This window comes from Molothrus aeneus, chromosome 3 (genome assembly GCF_037042795.1).
Source record: "Molothrus aeneus isolate 106 chromosome 3, BPBGC_Maene_1.0, whole genome shotgun sequence".
Lineage (NCBI taxonomy): Eukaryota > Metazoa > Chordata > Aves > Passeriformes > Icteridae > Molothrus > Molothrus aeneus.
The window spans coordinates 62,011,939-62,032,002 of NC_089648.1; the positions used below are offsets into that span (position 1 = coordinate 62,011,939).

Sequence of the window (20,064 nt, forward strand, 5' to 3'; positions counted from 1 at the left end):
GTACGAGGCAGTCAGGTTGTCAGGTGTTGTGCAACATAGTGACATACCAGCCTCGTATAACTTAATGTGAACAGCTTCCAAATTTCTTCCAAAAAGGAAAGAAATGCTGTTGCTCTAGCGTAAGGAAGAAATTAAGTGATGAAACAAAGAATCAACATGGATCAACACCATATAGTTAACAAGGTGTTAACTATGTGCTCCACTTTGTCAGAGTAAGCCTGCATTCTTCTACTCCCAGGTTGCACAGACTGCTTCCCTGATTTCCCTGTAGCATTTCCATGGCACAATTTTGTATGAATGAAGGCAGCAGGACCTGGCTTTCTGTATGAAGTGCCACACTGCAGCCACGGGATTATTCTGACATTGAAAGAGGCAGCTCAGTGATGCATAGAGCACCTATCTGATCCTTTCAGCTGTTAACCACAGATAAATTGCTGTGCCTGAACATCAAAGAAGCTGTCCCTGCCTGGATATCTGAGTCTGCCTGATCAGATTCTCTCAGAATTTCATAACCATTGCTCTGGACCCCTTAGGAGTTGCCTAAATTATACTTTTCTAGAAAACTGAGAGAGTTTGAGACATAGCCCACTTTCTGACATACATAGTTTGCTGAACTAGTATTTTTTAACATTTATTTGTATTCCAGTTAATTTTGTCCTTCACTTGAAATATTGGGACCTTTGAGGCATGGAATCAAAGCAGCATCTATCACACTGATTGCTGTGACCAAGGAAAAAGTTCAGCAAATTGTTCAGTTCACTTGGGAGGTGAAAATCTCTTTCAATTTTTTGTTTGCTCTGGAAGAGTTTCAGTGCACAGTGGGGTCTGCTCCATACTGTTCAGGATAAAGCTCTCAAAAAGAAGTGCTGTGCAGATAACAACAAAATATTTTAGGTAGGGATCAAAGATTACAGAGACCAATAGAATAGTGGTGGTTTTTTGTTTGTTGGGTTTTTGGGGTTTTTTTTTGGGGTTTTTTTTTTTTTTTTTTGTGGGATTCCCAACAACTTTAGCTGATAAATATTAGCAAAATGATCCATCTTGACATCAAATATTTACAGATCATTTTGCAAGTCTGTTTTAGAGTGTGACCCAGTGACTGTGCATGGAATCCCAGCAGGTGAAAATGAGAATAAGCAGATGGAGTGGAGGAAGGAAGGAGCCTCTTCAATTGTCTTTATCACTGGAGACAGGGCTATGCACATCTAGTGGAATCTGTATATCCTACTCTCATGCTTCCTTTTCCCACCAAAAACCACTGGTACCCTGCTGGATGCTCTAAAAAAATTCCTCTTTATATTTCAGTCCCACTGTGACCCAAGGTGAACATAATCAATGCAGTTTTTCAGAGATTTAAAATCAATGCAGTTTTTCAGAGATTTCCTGATCCTGCAATCTTTGCTTGCTCAAGGGAGTAGTTCTGCAAGCTTATCTGAAACTGTAAAATATACAGCAGTGATGACATAAGAGTTTTTGCATCATTTCATACTAAAATTAAAATTTAAAAAGAGAGGTCATCTTCCTGAGTAAATCACATTAAGCCCAATGACAAAATCATCTATGAGTATTTTTATCATTAAGAATCTAGTCCCAAATTTTGACATGATCTTTTAGTACTTATATGAATATTTGTGTCATCATTACAGAGTTATGGGTGAAAACTAAAGTGTGAAATTCCTCTTTTAATAAAGGACTTTAGATTAAAATGGATTTTTAGCCATGAAGAGGCACTTGAAAAATCATATTCATTTAAAATTCCTTAGATTTCAATCTTTACTGATTGGTAGCATTCCTATAAACTTAAATAGGATGTTATAGTGCACCTTGTTATGCCATATGAAAGTTATATTTTTGTTATTGAGAGTTTTACATTCTGCCTCCAATTTCTTTTTTAAATCAAATTTTTTAAGTAGAGTTGTTAAAGATATAATATGAGGAGAAATTAATATAAAATCTTATTTCTGAGGTACAATCAAGACTAAGCCTCTTTTTAAAAGTTTATTCAAATTACATTTCCACAAAACAAAATAAACCCAGAAAAAAGCCCCCACAACAACAACAAAAACCAGATAAACAAAATCAACAACACAGTCTGGTTTATTTCTGGTCCATACTACTAAGTTTAAAGAATAGATTCTTTTAATATCAATGAAATGGTGTGATTCTAGGGCCTTAGGCTATGTCTATATCACAACTCAAACAGAACCAGCACAGGCTTATTCTCTGCCCTGGGACTGTCCATAGTGTGTTGTCCCCTGCCATAGTTTTGTTCTGTATTCCCTTGCAGTCTTTTGTACAATGGCCCAGATGGTGCAGGAAATCTTCCCAACAGGCAGCAAGGATAGGGGCAGCATGTTTTGGCAAAAGAGAACTAAGAGAAGCAGGGTTTTGTGCAAGAGCTGTGCCCTGCCATTTGCTTTCTGGGCTAAAGTGTTGGCAATGCTCCACTTTATTTATAAATACTCACTGAGGCCCTATTGCAACTGTGTCAAAGTCAGTGCAAACACTTTGCTGGTTTCAGTAGCTTTTGGTGGGCTTAAGAAAAAAGCTCTGTATGTGTTTTCTCACACACACACTGTTTTTGGGGTTTTTTTTTTTAGAATTATCATATAGACTTAGGGCAGATACTGTAGCCTTAAGGAAGGAATGCAAAGTTGGAGTCAGCCAGAATGATAAATTTGAATTCCCAAATATGAAAGTAAAAATTATTATGAATATTCATTAGAGGTTTTAAAGGCAATGTTTACAGCCACAGCCCTGAGTACATGCTGAAAGTTTTGCCCCAGGCTCTACAATCCTTACTAGTATGGTCCTTGCCATCTCACTAACACAAAACAGCTGGCTAGGCTTCTATCAAACTAGAAAAAATGTTTGGATATTTGTTAAGTTGGTAAACCTTTTCCTAATTTCTACATCTGCATAGGAAATAATGACTTGAAAGCAGTAGCTCTTCGTCCAAGGACTGCTGGATCAGTCAACATAACAAAGCAGCAGTCACACAAATGCCTCAGCAGCAAGTGATACTGATGTAGCAGTGACCTATATATGAAAGTCAATGATGTAACGAGTGTCACATACTTGGCAATTACAGTTTGCATTTAAATGTAACAGCAATGCTGTTTAAAAAACTTTAATTATTCCAAAGGCAGAATAATTTTATTTTTGAGTTGGCAATGGGGAGAGAAAGTGGCTTTGTGAGTAGGACAGAGATGCCACAGGAGGGGGAGAGAGGAAGAGATGTAACTTCTACAGTGCAGGAACTGTGCTAGATGAGTCTTGGACACAGGGATGAACATGCTTCACTCAAGGAGAACTGAGAACTGACTTAGCTAACCATACCTGACATTTAGACACCAACATTAGCTTTCAAAACAAATGCCCATTAGAGTCCACTGGGGCAACAAGATTTTTTTTCTGACCTGCTGAAGAATACAGCAATATTGAAGTTATTTTGTGCTCAGTAAAAGCTGATAACTTTTCCTCACCATTCCTAATGTTAGAAATTTTTATTAAGCTCTTCAGCTCTGCTTATGCATAGAAGAAATCAGAATCGACACTTCTGAAATCAGCATTTTATTTAGATTCAGAAGCCTTTATTTTTAAAAAATGTATATATATGTATGTGTATATATATAAGTATATATATATATACACAAATTTAATAGATACATTATACAAATTTAATATATAAATATGTATTTTTAAAGATTAGTGTTTGGAAAATGATTCTGTAGTGAAACAGTAGAATTCTGTGGAAAATCTTGTTGCTATAGGAGTGTAAGTACACAGAGTTCTCTTTATTTTCACACTCACAAAATATACATATTTATTTTACGGGTAAAAACATATCAACAAAATACAGTGATACAAAACCTTTCTCTAAATTTCCTATCAGCTGTTTGTGAAATTGATCTTCATGGATGATGAAAAGCCATGATGAGACCTGTGGCCAGGCAGCACTGTGCTTGTTTGCCTTGTACTTGTGCGTGGGGTTAGGATATATGCCAAGCAAAGCTGGTCCAGCAAAAGAGGTGGTAGGTCTGGGACACTGGAAGCTCTGCACTTCTTGGCTAGAGGTTTTGAATTAGATCTGGACAACAAATTGTCACTTTCTAAACACATGAACCACTTGAAGGTCAGGAAAAAAAACAGAAATATATAAGTAAGACCACCTATGAAAAGGCTACTGAGATGACTTCGCACTGCCAAACTTTATCTTCACTGTTAAATACAAATGACATTCTAAATTCACTTTCTTCATTACTCTTCTTTTCCTTTTTGCTCTGTTAGATCAATATGCATTCTGTCGCTATGTGATTGACATGTTTGCACAAGGGGATTTTTATCCAGGTACTTTCCTATATCATTGAACTCTGTTCTAATATTCTGTTTCCCTGCAAGTTCTTGCTTCTTTATGTATTAAAAGTGTGGTTTTTTATTATTGAAAGGTCTCACAAGAGCAACAAAGAGTGTGCAAATAGTTTTAATAAAGCATAAGAGCTAATGGCTGTTTTCTTAAAGCTTCTAATTTTCTGTCTACAATGCATGAATTAAAATCAAGGTTATGTTAAAAGTAGAGTCAATGGAAGGCTGTAAAATTTGCTAAAATTTTCCATGCTTCTTTTGGCTGAGACGCAAGAGGAAGGAGCTTATTGTTAATAGCTTATTATTTGGCTTATTGGGTTTTTTTCTCCACAAATAGCAAGGCTTAACTCCAAAATGCTTCAAAAATAGAACTTCCATTGTTGCTAGTATATAAAATACCTTAGCTGATCCACCACTTCTGTGCTTTATCATCTCTCTTCCCACATCTCCATGCTAATCTGTTCTAACACAGACACTTAATTCCTCACTGGAAAAAAGAAGATAGAGCTACTGATGATGAATGAGCATCATCTCATAATATTAAGTCAGTCAACCCTGAACCTTATTTAATAAATACTCTTCCTGCTGAAGTCTAGACATACTGTAAAGAGACATAACCCTAGGAGTGAAAAACAATAATATTCATGAAAAGAGTTAAGGAGAGAATATTTAAGGACACTCAAGACCTTACCAGCTTAGTTTGTTCAGTTATTTGCTCAACAAGATCTCCACAGGTATACCTCTGAACTGGTTGTTGTTTTTCTTATCTCTGCCTTGTGGCTTACATCCTCCCTTGACATGCCCAGGCTCAGAGAGAGCTGGGAAGTCATAAGGATGTGGCTGAGAAAGAAAGACTCTCACCAAGGGGAGAGGGAGGACACAGATTTTTGTAGAGAGAAAATGGACAAACTTGGGATTCCGTAGGGAGAGGGTTCCATCAAGAGAGTAAAATATTGCATGTCCTCTAGGACTTCTAAAGACAAGCAGTTATAAACAGAGGGACTGCTTTAGGCTCAGAGGGGGAGAATGATTAGCTAGAACTTACAGAGACTCAGTCATGGTTTGAGTTAAAAAATAACACCCTGTATCAATATGAACGACCTCATTTCTGGATTTACACAACTGTACCATCAAAAAGTCACATAAGAAAAACTTTCATGGAGATTATCAGGATCTTTCTTACAGTTGTCCTGACATATACAAGCAGCAGCATAAAAGCCCTTTTTTTCTCAGAAGGCTCCCTTACCTGTTTGACCCTCTCCTGAGGCAGAGCAAATGTGCTGTAGGAAGGGACATCTTGGGTTTTTTCAGATTTGACTTTTCCAGTTTCAAGGAAACTGGGAAATCCATGAAAGGGAGCAGTGAAATAGAGAATGAAGTCTGTAGTGTCTTGAATTTCACAAGATGAAAGACATGACTCTTCCCTTCCAGTGTTTGCCTTGTGTCATACCAGTGTGCTATGACAGACTTGTGGTAAGAAACCACAGGTTAAGGAGCTGAAAGACATTAAATGGACATAGGGTGATCAGATGGCCTTACAAGTGAATAAAAAACTAGGGTGACAGGTTTAGGCTCCAAAAAGTAGAAATAAGTCTTAAAGTATCTTAAATAATCTAATTTTTAGGTGAAGTGGAAAAGGACTACTCCTTAACATCTCCCAAAGTCCACCTGGAGTTCCATCGGTAAAGTGACTGCTTTTTGACCTCAAGTCACTCATTGTGCCCTGAAGTTAGGTGCTGCAGATTGTTGTTGTTCTGAAGCCAGATGCATTTTTGTGGGAGGGGAAAAAAAACATTGCCTTGAAAACAAGCTTTATTCAACCCACCAGCTGTGAAAGGCAATGCTGGAACATCCAGACTCCAGAAACACCACTCAGTGTTTCTGAGCAGCAGAGGTCAGGTATGATCAGCCTTGATTTATGGAAATCATTGAGAAGAGTGCCACCAAACAGTAATCGATTAGTTTATTACTGTCTTTCTCAGGCAAAGTGCTCATTTTAAACTGTCCTTTTGTGAACAGAAGTATTACTGTAATTCATTTTACTGAATAGATAAATGTGGGGAAAACATCCTTTAATAACCCTAATATCCAATTAGAGTTACAACCTGGTATATTTTATCCTTTTATCTGTCTATATATTTTATGGTAAAGAACTTTGTCCAAACAAAGAGTTCTGAGTGAAAATCAGCTGAGGAATTAAATTACAGTCACCTTGACACTGCAGTTCTTTCAAACAAGGAATAATTTCTATCAATCTCAACATTACCATTTGTGAAGGGGAAAAAAATTTTGTCATAGAAAATTCCTTTGCACAGACATATTGAGATTTTCTGTGATTGATTGCATCAAGCATGAATTGCTGATTCCTTAGGCAAAATTTTTAATGTCATTTTTAGTTATGTCATTCATTATTTTTTCTTAGAAAGTACTTTTGCAGTGTTACTATTATAAAAAATCATATAAATTACTATAAGATTAGGGTTTTTTATTTTTATATAAACATTAAGCAAGAATTTATAGAAAAGGAGTTCACTTAATATGGCATTTTATAGTGCTCAAACAATTAACATTAAAAGTAAAACTCAGTTCTTTAGGTTTCATTAATAAATACACTTCTTAAAATACATCAAATAATGCATTTTGTCAGTCACATCAATATGTTGGAGGTCAGTTAATGCTCTTATGTTGATTTTAACAAATGAAGCTGAAATATTCTTCACCTGCTCAAAGTTTCATCATGACAATGCAGTCTTAGCTATAAAAAATGAATGAAATGTACACAGGGAATTCAAGGAAGACATATAAGGAAGAATTTTTGCCAAGATGCTTCATGCAGCATTAGCTGGTTTTCTCATTTCACTGGTAGTATTTGTCCTTGATACTGACAAATTTCATGGATGCCCTGCTTTAATCCACAATAATTGTATCAATATCAAATAAATACTAAGCCTAATATTTTAATTTTTATGAAAGAGAAGATTTGAGGTTCTCAGCACTTTACAATGATAATAGTGAAGTTTTAGCCATAAACTGATTTTTTTCTAATCCAGAATTCCTTCCCTTGAATATCATGACTGCAACAGTGACCAGCTGGATTCTAGTGATACATTTAGCAGTAGACCGCTTGAAGCCTACTGCACACAGTATAAAAAACTGCTTTCTGATTTTATCTCTTGAGAAATTTGCCTTAAAAATATTTTTTTTACCTTCTGTCTAAAATGCTCATGATAAGTGACAATTTCTCAGAGGAACTGCTGAACCACCTTTCATAGATTTTCTGGTCCTGTTTGTCCCTGGACTACAGTTGCCCAGCCGAGGCAGTGCTGCCTCAGCATCATTTACAAATCTCTCTGCCCAAACTGCTTTGTACCCCTTTTGTCTGCCTGTAAAGAAAGAATTAATATGCATTTCTTTCAAGATTAGTTTTCCAAGTTTTCCTTATAAAGATTAAAACCTTAGATGGAAAGCTTGATTATTTAAGAACGCTAGCTCTGACTGGTACCTTTATTTTTCTACTGGCATTTCTTAAGTCCAAGATAGCATTTTTGATGCAGAAGGTCACTGACATATAGTTTAATGGATATAGTCTATTTCATGTATTTGATAATTTGTTTGATATTCCTATATTTTTTTTTCTCAGTAGTATTTCTAATGTTCTTATTCATAGTTTATTTTTTATTGGTAGGAGAAAGGGTTCTATTTTAGTGGAAATTTTAAAACTTGTTTTCATAACTATTTTTTTATGTTAGAGAGTTTGAAATTCTCACCCATGTGGAGGGATTTCAGGATTAATTGGTCACTCTTTTAGCATGGAGCATATGATACTTTAAGTTAACTGGATCGACTCTATTTTCTTCCCCCTGTGTCATAAACCTGTTTCCTACTCTTCCCCTGCTTTTCCTGCAATGCTTGCCAGTCTGGCGTTAGTCTGGCAGATCAAGGAGCTGTTCTGATGAAATGCCTGTTCTGTTTTGCAAACACTGAAACTGGATTCTTGCATGTCTGTCTTTCTGCATGGCATCTCAGCATGTTGTTGTGCATGCTGAATTAATAGTGGTAAGCATGTCTTGGGTATGTAGTCCTGAAATGCACTTTTTTTCCTCACGGGCATGTTATCTACCTGTGATGTGATGTGATTTTGTTTTCTTTTTAATCACTTAGAGGTTTATTTTGCATGCATACCTTTACTCTGTTCTGGTTTTGGTTAAACCACTTGCATTTCACAGTACATCCGACTCACTACTGGATGATCTTTACAGTTGCTTGATTCACAACAAAGACAGTGGGAACACAGATGTGGTATTATTCACAATTTGGACTTTCTAAAACCTTAGCACTGAAGAACATGTTTGCCCTATGGAGATTGTACCACTACATAGCTGTTTTCCAATAACAGCTAGACTGCAAAGGAATGTGGCCATATCAGTTCCTTTCATCAATGTACCCTTATATTTATTATGTATTTCCATTCCAGGGTCTCAAAGCCAGTCCCAAAGCCAATATGAAAGCCAATGTGTTGTAGACAATTTTACTTATCTTATACTGTTGAAAAACATATATGACTTGGAGAAATTCACCAGGATTTCTGGCATGTGTACACTGCAAGAGAGTATCCCATAGGGTAAAAGAGTCATCTCACCTTCTCATTAAAATAATCATTGAAACCTCACCTTTTGCACATATGCTCATAAACACCCCCTCCCCCCCGCACCTCTAACCACCCCAGCCCCCTCCAGCAAACATGAAAAGTCAAGAAATTAAGGCAAATTGTGATGAGTATCCAAGGGGAATCTTACAGACTGCTTGGTCCTGGGAAGTGTAGACTGAAAATCCATCATGTCTACAATATTCTTCCAAGGCTTACCTCTTCCTCATTGCCAAGAAATATTCTGTCAAAGAGGAGGGACTACTGTTATTACACAATATGACAAGAGGAGTTCAAGACTATCACTATGATACTTGCCATTTAATATCCTCAAAATATGGAGATATTGGTATAAAGGTACATCAATATTGAAAGATCATGGACAATATTACTGTGAAAAAAAAAAAAAACCTAGAATGATAAAGACTACTTTAGAAAGTAAAAATTCCTGTATTTGCTGTGGGTGGGCTGTAGCACTGGAACTAAATACTTGCCCTCCGCTGTTCAGATGGCAAAACGCTTTAGGCTCTTGAACTATTTTTAAGTGTCACTCCTACTTGATTAGACTAGGATGTGTTATGGATATCTCAATGACAGGGAGTAACATTTCAACTTGTTACATTACATTTACATGGAGACAACTTTGATATAGTTTCCCTGGGGATATATTTAATGAAGTGCAACTAGAAAAAGAAATAAAAATCAGTCATAAAAAAAAAGAAATAATATTATTATCTTGCTGTTTGGAGAAATTCAGCATGAAAAACTTTCAACTGAGTTATGGTCTTTCACATTTGAGATTAAGTGCTAAAGGAATATTTTTTTTTTTTTTTCCGTGGAGAGATGCTTTCTGGTGCAAGCTACTCAATAGCCCTGACCCCAGTGGTAGAAAACAAGCAAGCCAGATATTTGTTCGAGAGAAATACTAAAGCGAAATATGGGAGGCAGTGAGATGTTTCTAGTTTTACTTTTTAAACTTTTTACTTTTTTACTGCCCGCTGAGGGAAATATTGTACCCCAAAATTTGAAAAGACTCATCTGGATTTTTATTCAGAGATGGCAGTTAACTGTCCATCAGTTTATCAAAAAAAAATCTGTTCACATAATTAAAGCCTTGCCAACCCATTTCTTTCTGCGGATGGCATAAATGGTGAGGATTGAATGAAAGAACTATTTATTTCTCTAGTAATATCCTGGGAGAGTTTTGAATGAGTTTGAAAGAAAAGAATTAATGAGTAGTAATTTTAAATACATGTATGAGAAACCAAAAATTAAGTTTGAGTTATTAAAAAGTTTTCTAACTAATATATTAATGTGCAATTCTTAAAATAAACATTATCTGTCATTTAGAGTTAAATATTGCTTCTTTAAACTTCTATTCAAGAAACCATGACAAGATATCCACTTATCCCATTTTAACAAGACTCTTGTCTATGACTGCCCCCTCCCACCCCAAAACCTGTCTATTTTGTCAAACTCTGAAATGACATTGATCTCTCAAAGGGGATGTTATCAGCACAATCCTGACACCATCCCACAGAGGCAAAACAACTACCCATTATTCCCAGTTTGTATCATCCCACTGTGAATCAGAGCCAGATGCTGGCACATGAAGCTGCATCTGTCAACACTCTTATGGCACTTCATTGTAACTTGGCCAAAAAATTTCAAACTACTCACTCTCTTGGAAACAGCTACAAAGGGAATGTGAGGTATTCTGCTTCTGCAGAAAGGAATGGATGTCTTTCTTTGATAGTTCACTGCGAGGCATTCTGAGGGTCAAAATTATGAGATACAAGAGAAAGCCACAAACCTTTGCTGATGAGTGTAAAAATGCTGAAATGAGTCTAAATCTTCGATTTTATTGGAAACAAAGCAATTTAAGCTGCGAAGGCAGAGAAATTAGAGTAACCAAATTATTCTCACAATTGCATTATGTTTATTGCTACTATTTAGTATTAAAAAAATTTCTCATAGTTCAGTAAACAAGTTTCAAATGAAGGGTGATTTCAATGGAGGATCATCAAAAGACTCAACTACTTTAGTTTTGAAAAGTAAGCTCTTTAGAAAATAAAGGCAAAAGTTAAATGCCAAAATACCCCTCCTAAACAGCTAATAGTAAACAAATAGTTTCCTATTTAAAATGTCAAAATAAGTTTAGCAAGGGACTTTGTAAAATAGTAATTGCATTTAATGACTCATTGTCATAATTGATTTCCAGTTAGAATAATTACAGCAGATACTGATGCTACAAAAAGTAAGTTAAAAATGGAAGCACTCTACAGGCAGCTTGAAGCAGCCTTCAAAGCACAGGCACAGACTCTTGGGAGGGAATGTAACTACCCTGATATCTACTGGAGAAGTAGCACAATGAGGCACAAACAGTCCAGGAAGCTCCTGTAAATTGATGGCAGCTTCCTGACAGAGGCAGTGGAGGATCCCACAAGGAATGATGTGCTGGTTAACTCATAGTGACAAACAGGGAAGGCCTTGTCAGAGATGTGATGGTTTGGGCTGCTTTGGCTGCAATGACCATGAGATTGTGGAGTTTAGCAAGGGGCAGGGAAGAAGCAAGGCAGCAAGGAAGATTGCAACCATGGATTTCAGGACAGATGACTTTAGCCTCTTTAGGGATCTTGGAAGAATCCCACGGCAACAGATCCTGTGGGAACAGGGGCCCAAGGGACCTGGTTGATATTCAAGGATCACTTCCTCCAGGCTCAAGAATGATGGACCCCAATGAGCAAGAAACCAAAGAGGGCAAGAGACTTGCATGGATGAACAAGGAACTCCTCTCATTACTCAAGTGTAAGCAGGAAATACATAGGAGATGGAAGCAGGGTCGCGCCACTTGGAATGATTACAGAGAGGTTATCAGAGTAAGCTGGAGGCAAGGCTCTATCATAGAGTTGCTTAAAGTAAATAAGACAGCTAACAGCACCTAAAGTGCCAACCATTTCAGTAAAGCAGGAATCCTACACGGATTGCAAGTGAACATCTGCCTTTGATGAAACATGATAACCCACAATCTTCTCCTTCAGTCAGTTTTATAAGCCCAAGTTATTAAAATTATAAGTGTGCTAATGAATCTGTTATCTTTAGAATATAATTTTGAAAATTCTTAGGGAAGTTAGCCACCATAGATTGAATCTCTCTTAATTTTAACAAGGAAAATAGCTGACATCTATACAATGTGCCTTTAAACACCTCCTGATGCTGAATTCACTGAAACATTATGAAGAAGGAAAAAATGTGTTCTGAAGGACTTCCACTTTTCTCCTTCATTTTTTGTTAAAAATAAAAAACCTATACCTCTATTATGAAACTGGAAGTTACTCTTCTAATCCCAATATAGAATTCTATGCTGTCTCTGCTGGAAAATGAGGAGGATCACTTTCAACAACAGTAATGGTACCAGTTTACCATATCACATAGATAAAAAGAGCATAGAAAGGATCCAAAAGTACTTTGACAAGATACATTCCATCATGAAGCATTTCAGCTCAGCAAGAATTCCTCACCTCTTCTGGTCTGAGAACATCAAATGCAGTAGACAGAAGAGTGTGTAGCTTTGGCCTAAGCAACACATCCCTACCTTGTTTTATGCCCACCCATTTATGCATCTCATCCACAGCCACTGGGACTGTAAGCTGTGGCAGATCCATTCCTTTCACCATTCTTTCTTCAGGTGCAACTTTCTTTTGATATCAGCTTTCTTCCTGCATGTATCTGCACTGTCAAAAAGATGTTTTACTTATGACATATACCTATAGTGAGTCAAAAACTACTTTATTTTTTCTTCATCAGGAACCTCTATTCCTCCCTCTGACAGTTCACCTTCCTTCCTATTGTTTCGCTTTGTCCTTCAATACACCCAGTATTATCTGACAAAGTAAATAACAGATATTTCAAAAGGTCTTCAATGCTCACACACATTATACCTAAACAGTTTTTTTAAATTAGGCTTAAAACAAAAATTCTTCCTGTATGGGAGATTTATTCATACAATTTTCGGTGGTTTGGGGAGCAATGTGTTACCAACAGTATCTACAGTGTGAAAAACCATGCATGGCTCTTTTAGTCCTGGAATATTTTGGTGGCATGAAGCATCATCTTTATGGACAACTGCAAAATAAAATGTTTGCAATTCATTGCATCTCACTTAGATACCCAAAAGTTAATTGCCCAGCTTTAACCTTTAACTGTCTTTATAGCCAGTGGTATGAAATGGAGGCCTCCAGAGGACAATTTCATCCTAAGAAAGATGCCTAAGATAGAAAAGATGAATCACCCTTTGAAGGTACCAATTTCTCTCCATTGACTATAAATGGATCCCTTGGGTGACTTATCTAGATGTAACTGTCTGAAAGTTAACTTTTAAATGTCTGGTAGTGAGACAGCCTACATACATTCAAGAAATATGCTGTGAATGTGCAAGCAAGAATTTTGCTCAAATGAAGACTTGAAATGACAAGTTTTCTATAACATTTGAAATTATGTTATCAGGAGCAGCTGTTGATGTAATCAAGGAAACAGTGGTGCCAATTGGAAAAAAAATGCATTCCAGTTGCTACAGAGTTTTGGGAGTGAGTGAAAGGGGTAAAGAAGAAATGGAGAGAGAAATATTTTCTCGAATAAATGTAGAAGATATTTCCTATCCAAATGATACAAACAAAATAAAACTAAAAAATTTTTGCATCAGAACAAAAGCTCAGCCTTTAGAGCTTCCACTTCCATAGAATTTAAGATTTGGAATTTTAGTTGTCATATGCTCACAATGTTCAATTTTCATTTTTTTAAAATTTCTGTTAGATCCATTTATATGTTCAATGGAAAGACATGGTAAGTTAAGTCATTTACCCAAAAATCATGGAGGATGCCTTGAGCACTAGGGTTAAAACTCATGACAGTGAAACCCAGGACACTTTGTTCTAAAAATAACTTCTTTAAAGCATAGAGCATCTTCCCTGGCAAAATTAAAGGGAAAGAAGAATTAGTAGCTACCAAAGCATTATTGGTTTAAAATAATCATGATCTCCAGTATTGCGGGTTTTTCTTTCAGTACTTCTCATAACTACAGTCATGGAACTTAGCTCCCAGTGAATTCAGTGGGAGTGAATAAACAGGAGTTAGGAGCCAACACCTTGCAACTTTGGCCCTCCTCTGATGTTTGATCTAATAAAACCTCTCAGTTCTTTTCCCTCTAACTTCAGACTGCATTATTGAAATTTTAACTTCTGAAAAATAGCTGTGGATTCACTGTCTTAAGTGATTGTCAGGTACAGACAAGATGGGTAACATAATCATTAACTCCTTGTTTGCCTCATTCTAGCAAAAAGACTCAGAGATATGAAAAACTTTGTGGCTTGGGGACAGAGATACTTGAATTTAGTTTGACTTCCAGTGATTTCTATATTAAGTATATTCATTATCCACAAATATCTTAAATTGTGAGAGATTATCAAAATTTGTAATTTTATCTGTAATTTGATTTTATCTATGTTAGGCTGTTTTTGTTTTGCAAAAACTGGCATATTCACTCTTTCTTGAAGACAACATAAAGCATTATCATTCTTGTAGCTAGCACTTATAGCTTTTCTGACTTGAGCACTGAATGTTTCTTAGATGTAGTTGGACTAAGGATGGTTGAAAGTATTATATGTACAGATAAACCAAATGCAAGAACAGAAATTACTAAGCAGTGCTCACATGGCATAGTCAGTGTCTGTTACTTTTCATCATAACAGCTTATAAGTTCCCTCTGTTCTGTTTAATTTTTAGCTGCAAGTATTTAGTTACAGCATTTTCTGTTTTAATTGGATATTTCATATTGTGAAAAAAAAAGCATCTATGCCAACTCCTGATATTCATGTTAATTATGCTAGGGGTCACTGTATATGATACCAATTTATTAAAGGTTATTTGGGGAGAGAAAGAAAGACTGAATATGTCTTTTCATTTTGTAATCTGCCTCTACAGTCCTTTTGTACTACACTGTGCTTATAATAACCTATCATTACCACACAATAACCCATAATTTCCACTGTCTTGGTACTTAGTTCTTTGAGATCCATCTTTCGATTTCTAGACATAACATGTAGGTTTATTTTTACCTGCTAACTGCCTGTGATAAATAATGTGAGGAAGTGGAGGCAGCAAATTTAATTTTCAATATTTTCAATTCAATTTTATTTTAATGTCAGGAAAGGCTATGTGACTTCTTAATGTATAATGACAAAACTGTTAATGCTTAGCTCTTAACTCCTAAATGACTTCAGTCTTCTGAACATAAAAATTAGAACAGTTTTCACAAATATGGATGGAACTAAAGAGGGATTTTGTGGTAAAAAAGCTATGTAAGGGAGTTCTCACAGATATACTTTTGTAAAAAGATTAAACTGACAGCTCTGTCATGCAGCTAAAATATGCATGCATTTCTGGACCCATAGTATCCGCTTTAAGTTAAAACAGAAAAAACCCCCAAAACACCAATATCTCTACCCATGCCTGTCTTGCCTGCCTCATTTGTACACTTGTTATGCACACTTGCATTTTGTGAGATACAAATGCATAGGAAAAAAAAAATATATATCAAGCAAATTCCCAGCTGTGACTTTAATTGGATTTGGTGTCTGAGTGAAAACACAGCAACTGATGTTCACACAACCTCCAGGAGTCTGCAACAATGACTCTCATACCTGTTTAATCACCAAATCAAGTATTTTCTGGTCAGAAACATCACTAAAACGTGGTAGGAATTTGGAAATGGATGGTGCCTTTGAACCCTAACCTTTGTCTGATTCATTCTAAATAAATATTGTTATGATTTTACATGTTCATGCATGCACATGTATATAGTATATATTATTACTACATAGAAACATATATGAGAATCCATCATCAACAACAAAGGATGAACTCAGATCTTTATGCATTAAAAATAGAAGTCTATCAAGTGGTGCTACTTATGTTTGGTCACTTGAGAAGAGAAATTTAATCCTTCCCTTTACTCCCTTTCAAAAGAGCATTTAGAATATCAGTCTGCTTCCTTCCTTCCTACACCCTCAATTTCAACCTACTGGTCCTTGCTTTCTGCTTAATAGATGGATGGACTCCCAAGGTTGCTAAGTTATTTGTATAAGCCTGGTTTCTTTGCCTGTGTGTTGAAGGAGTATTTCACAATAAAATAACGTGCTTTACTCTAAGTTAGACTCTATGTAGAGTTCCAAAATTGTGGGGTTTTTTTAATGGATTTCAAACACATAGATATAGTGGAACATAGGTAGATTTGTCATTACCCATGCAATCTCTCCTTTTCTTCTTTTCTTGTGCATCATAAAAGAAACTGGCTGATAGTCAGTGTGACAATACTAAAATTTGAAAGACTGCATTGCTACTGATAATCACTGCATATACCGTAGTGTAGGTTTTTCTTAAGTAATATCATCAGCCTTATGCAAAATCAGAGCTTCACTTTATGTTGGGCAATTAACCATTTAATAAAGAGCCACCTTCTGAGTGCAACAAATACGTTGTCTACTAAAATATACTTTCTTAAAAGTCTCATTTTATTATCCATGAATTCCATCCTCCCCTGCCAAAAATTTTGTTTCAAATAGGTCATTAAAATCCTGTTTAGTACTTTTTTTTCCCATTTGACATAATTTTGTTATGTGGCCACATCTAGATTACTAAATCAAACTCAACTCAACTGTTCTCTCTCTGAATGTAATTTTTTCTCTCTCTTTTAGAGAGAGCCACATCCAGTACACTTCATCAAGGTCAAAATAGGTTGGATGTATCTCAGCTACCTATTGGGAGTGGTCCCTGGCCCCTGCCAATTCCTGAATTGAGCCAATGAATTTTTTGAGACGCTGCTGCTTGGCACAAGTCAAAGTTGTCAGAGGCTATCCAAAAACATGTTGCAGGATATGTATATCTGGATTCCAGAGCCCAGTAATGTTCCCAGGCCCCATTTAATTGCCAGTGTGCATGAAATCTTTGTGTCACAGTGTGTTCCTTAGGAAAGAATGCCTATATGGGGCATCAGTATTTTATTTCAAGTAATACATTCCAGAAAATGAGCATTTGCATTGTTCAGTACAGTTACATAATCTCACCTCTTGATCCTCAGCTGTTCTTTCTTAGTGAAAAAACAGTTTGCTTCTTTCATGCACACACAATGAGCAGAGAAACCTTTCCCCAGAACAGTCACAGCCTAATATCTGGAGAGTAATGACTGAAAGCTGGGTAGAGACTCACCTTTAACTTGTAGCAACTGACACGTCAAAACAGGAAGCCTGGGCAAAAGGGTTGGACTCCATTACATTTTCAGTCCTCTAAAAGCAAATTTGGCACTTGCCTCATTCTGCTGATCCATGCCTTGTTCCAACATTCACTAAACACTTGATTGGAATTTACTTTTAATAAAAAATGACTCTGCAAAGACAATTACTTTATTTGAATTATTTTTACCATCACTAGAGAATGATTTCATATCTGAGCAGAATGAGATTTATCTGAGGACATTTTGTTGCTATGAGAAACTGTAACAAAGTATTGGTGCTGTTGGACCATAGGATTCCTGCTGTTGAAGGAACTGGTATATGGATAGGAGGAAATGAACAGTCATAGGAGTGGTATTTCCACATATTGCACTCTGTGGTGGCATTATTTCTCTCCATATCCAATTGGAATATTCACCAGTCTGAAATGCTGGTATTACGATAATAATAATAAATAATACAAATAAATAATAAATAATACTACTAATAATATTTACAAGTATTTAATCTTTTTGTCTTGAAAGATATATTTAGACACTTTGTTAAGTTGCTGCAGACAAGTTGAACTCAGAAGATCAGGAAAGAAGGAAAACTCATAAAGTTTGATATTATCATAAAGCAATTTATACAAATATTTAAATATGACATTTTTGACACACGCAGAAAGACATCTCCTAGATTGAGAAAAGTAAGGTAATTAAAGTTTGTCTTGTATTCCTTATCATGCAATAAAAAAATCTAAAATATTTATAAATGGAGTCAGGATTAATTTCTTCAAGACATCTCAATCAATTTGATAAACACTGATGACAGAAGTTTCCCAGAGCTGGAGGACTGTAACTGATTTTCAATTAAGTATTCATGTTACCTAGTTAGAGTCCTAAACCTTCTACTCATCCTTGCAGCCTATTTCCTTCCTTTGAGGCTGTGGAGGAAAGTACTCACGTCTTGATGTGAAAGTTTTTCCTCTGGTGAGATCATTCCCATGAGCCTAAATCCAAAATATTTCACTCTTTCTGTTTTCATCAGATGTAATGTTGTTGTTGTCAGCTTTTTACAATATCATATATGAAGGAGATACCTAAAGCACAGCTGCATGGACAGATGACACATGGAAATGTTGTGGATCAACTCCAGGGACAGACTGGCATAGAAATGCATGGACATTTTTGTGCTTGCAATTACATCTTTTGGAGAAATCAAAGCTTACTTTATTTTTTTTAAAGCATCTTAAATGAACCTCAGTGCCTTATCTCCTAGCAGTAAAATGGAGGCTATGTTGGAAATGAGAAGCAAATAACTATGCAGTGCTTTTTGTGGCTGCATTTTTAAAGCTGTGAGATAAGTGTATGTCCAGCAATAATAGTGGTAATCTGGATAACAACTTCTTGTAATTCATGGACTAATCTGATTGTCCACTGAGAGCATTAAATACATCCTGCCTTCCTCTCATTTACATCATGGATATGTGTCCAACTGGCCACTGCCAGAGTCAAGATAGTAGACACATTAATATAAATGGTCTGATCTGTTGAAACCAATTCCTCATTTCTATTTATCAGTCTGTACTACAGAAAACCACTTGTGCTTTATAACTTAAAGAAGAGAGAAGAAGGAAAGGAAAAGAAAAGAAATTTGACTTAGGTTATCCCCTTTAACATATTTCATCAAAAGAATGGATAAAATATTTATTCATTTACTGTCCTTTACATTCCCATCAAAGTGAATAGAGAGACATTTAATAAGACATGGAAATATTGAAGAAGTCTTTTATCAGAGTGGATGGGAACCTGCTCAGAACAAACATTTTGGCCTAAGGGAAAGTTTTTGATCTCTGAAGCTTAAACTTAAAACACGCTCATATTGGATCATGTGGTCAATTTGCATGAAATAAATGATTTGCTTAAAACTTGTAAAGCTATAAAATAGAACTTGACAAGTCATTAGCAATAAGTGGTATCATACTGGCATTATGCGCACACTGGTGCTATCATTAGAAAACTGCTGCCACAGCAAAGCACAGGGAGATAATGGGGCCAGCCTACAATTTGACCTAGAGGAGTTAGATCATTGCCCCACACTGTAGATACCACTCTGCAGTCCAAATTATCGACTATCCTTCATCATTACTCATCTACTCAACATTCTGAGCCACTGCCCTTTATCCTTTTTCACACAAAATATTCACCCAAGTTATAAAAATTATCACTTTCTCCACTTTCTCTAACCGGGGAATAGGTGGTCTAGTTCTGAAAAGGAAAAAAAAAAGGAAAAAAAAAAGGGTAAAAAAATCCTAATGTTTATTTTAGGACTTTGAAGAAATGTAGAAGGAAAAATAAGATTACCCATTCTTGATTAATTGCTATGTTGCTTTTTGTTTTCATTTTGAACTGGAAATTCTATTGCTTCAGATTCTGTGTGTTGACATGGTTATGAATGTAACTTTTCTATTCTGGTTGGCAACAAAGGTAATCAGCAGCTTCTTAGTTCAGTTTGCAACTTCAAGATTATTTTTTTTCAGACATAAAGCATTTGGAAAACCATGGCTAAATATCTGTGTTCCTGAAGTTTGTCTAACAATCATTTTAAGGCTATAGTTATTCTGTGATATTATCAGTAAATATGCAGTTGGGTTTATTGCCAAGACAGGAAATACATGGAAAATGTAGGATTATTACCATTTGTTGCAAAATACCTTCAATACATTGGTTTTATCAATGTGTTAATATTTTGTCAGTGACTCAGGGACATGTCAAGTTTGAGCAGCTC

At 36.0% G+C, this 20,064-nt stretch overlaps 1 protein-coding gene across 1 annotated transcript in view; it reads left to right on the forward strand.

The window, feature by feature from the left end:
- Positions 1 to 20,064, forward strand: part of TRDN (triadin) — a 194,110-nt gene that overhangs the window by 50,123 nt on the left and 123,923 nt on the right. The window contains exon 12 of the mRNA XM_066546125.1: positions 4,291 to 4,350. Within this exon, the coding sequence (XP_066402222.1) occupies positions 4,291 to 4,350 (60 nt within the window). The remainder of the gene's footprint in view (positions 1 to 4,290; positions 4,351 to 20,064) is intronic.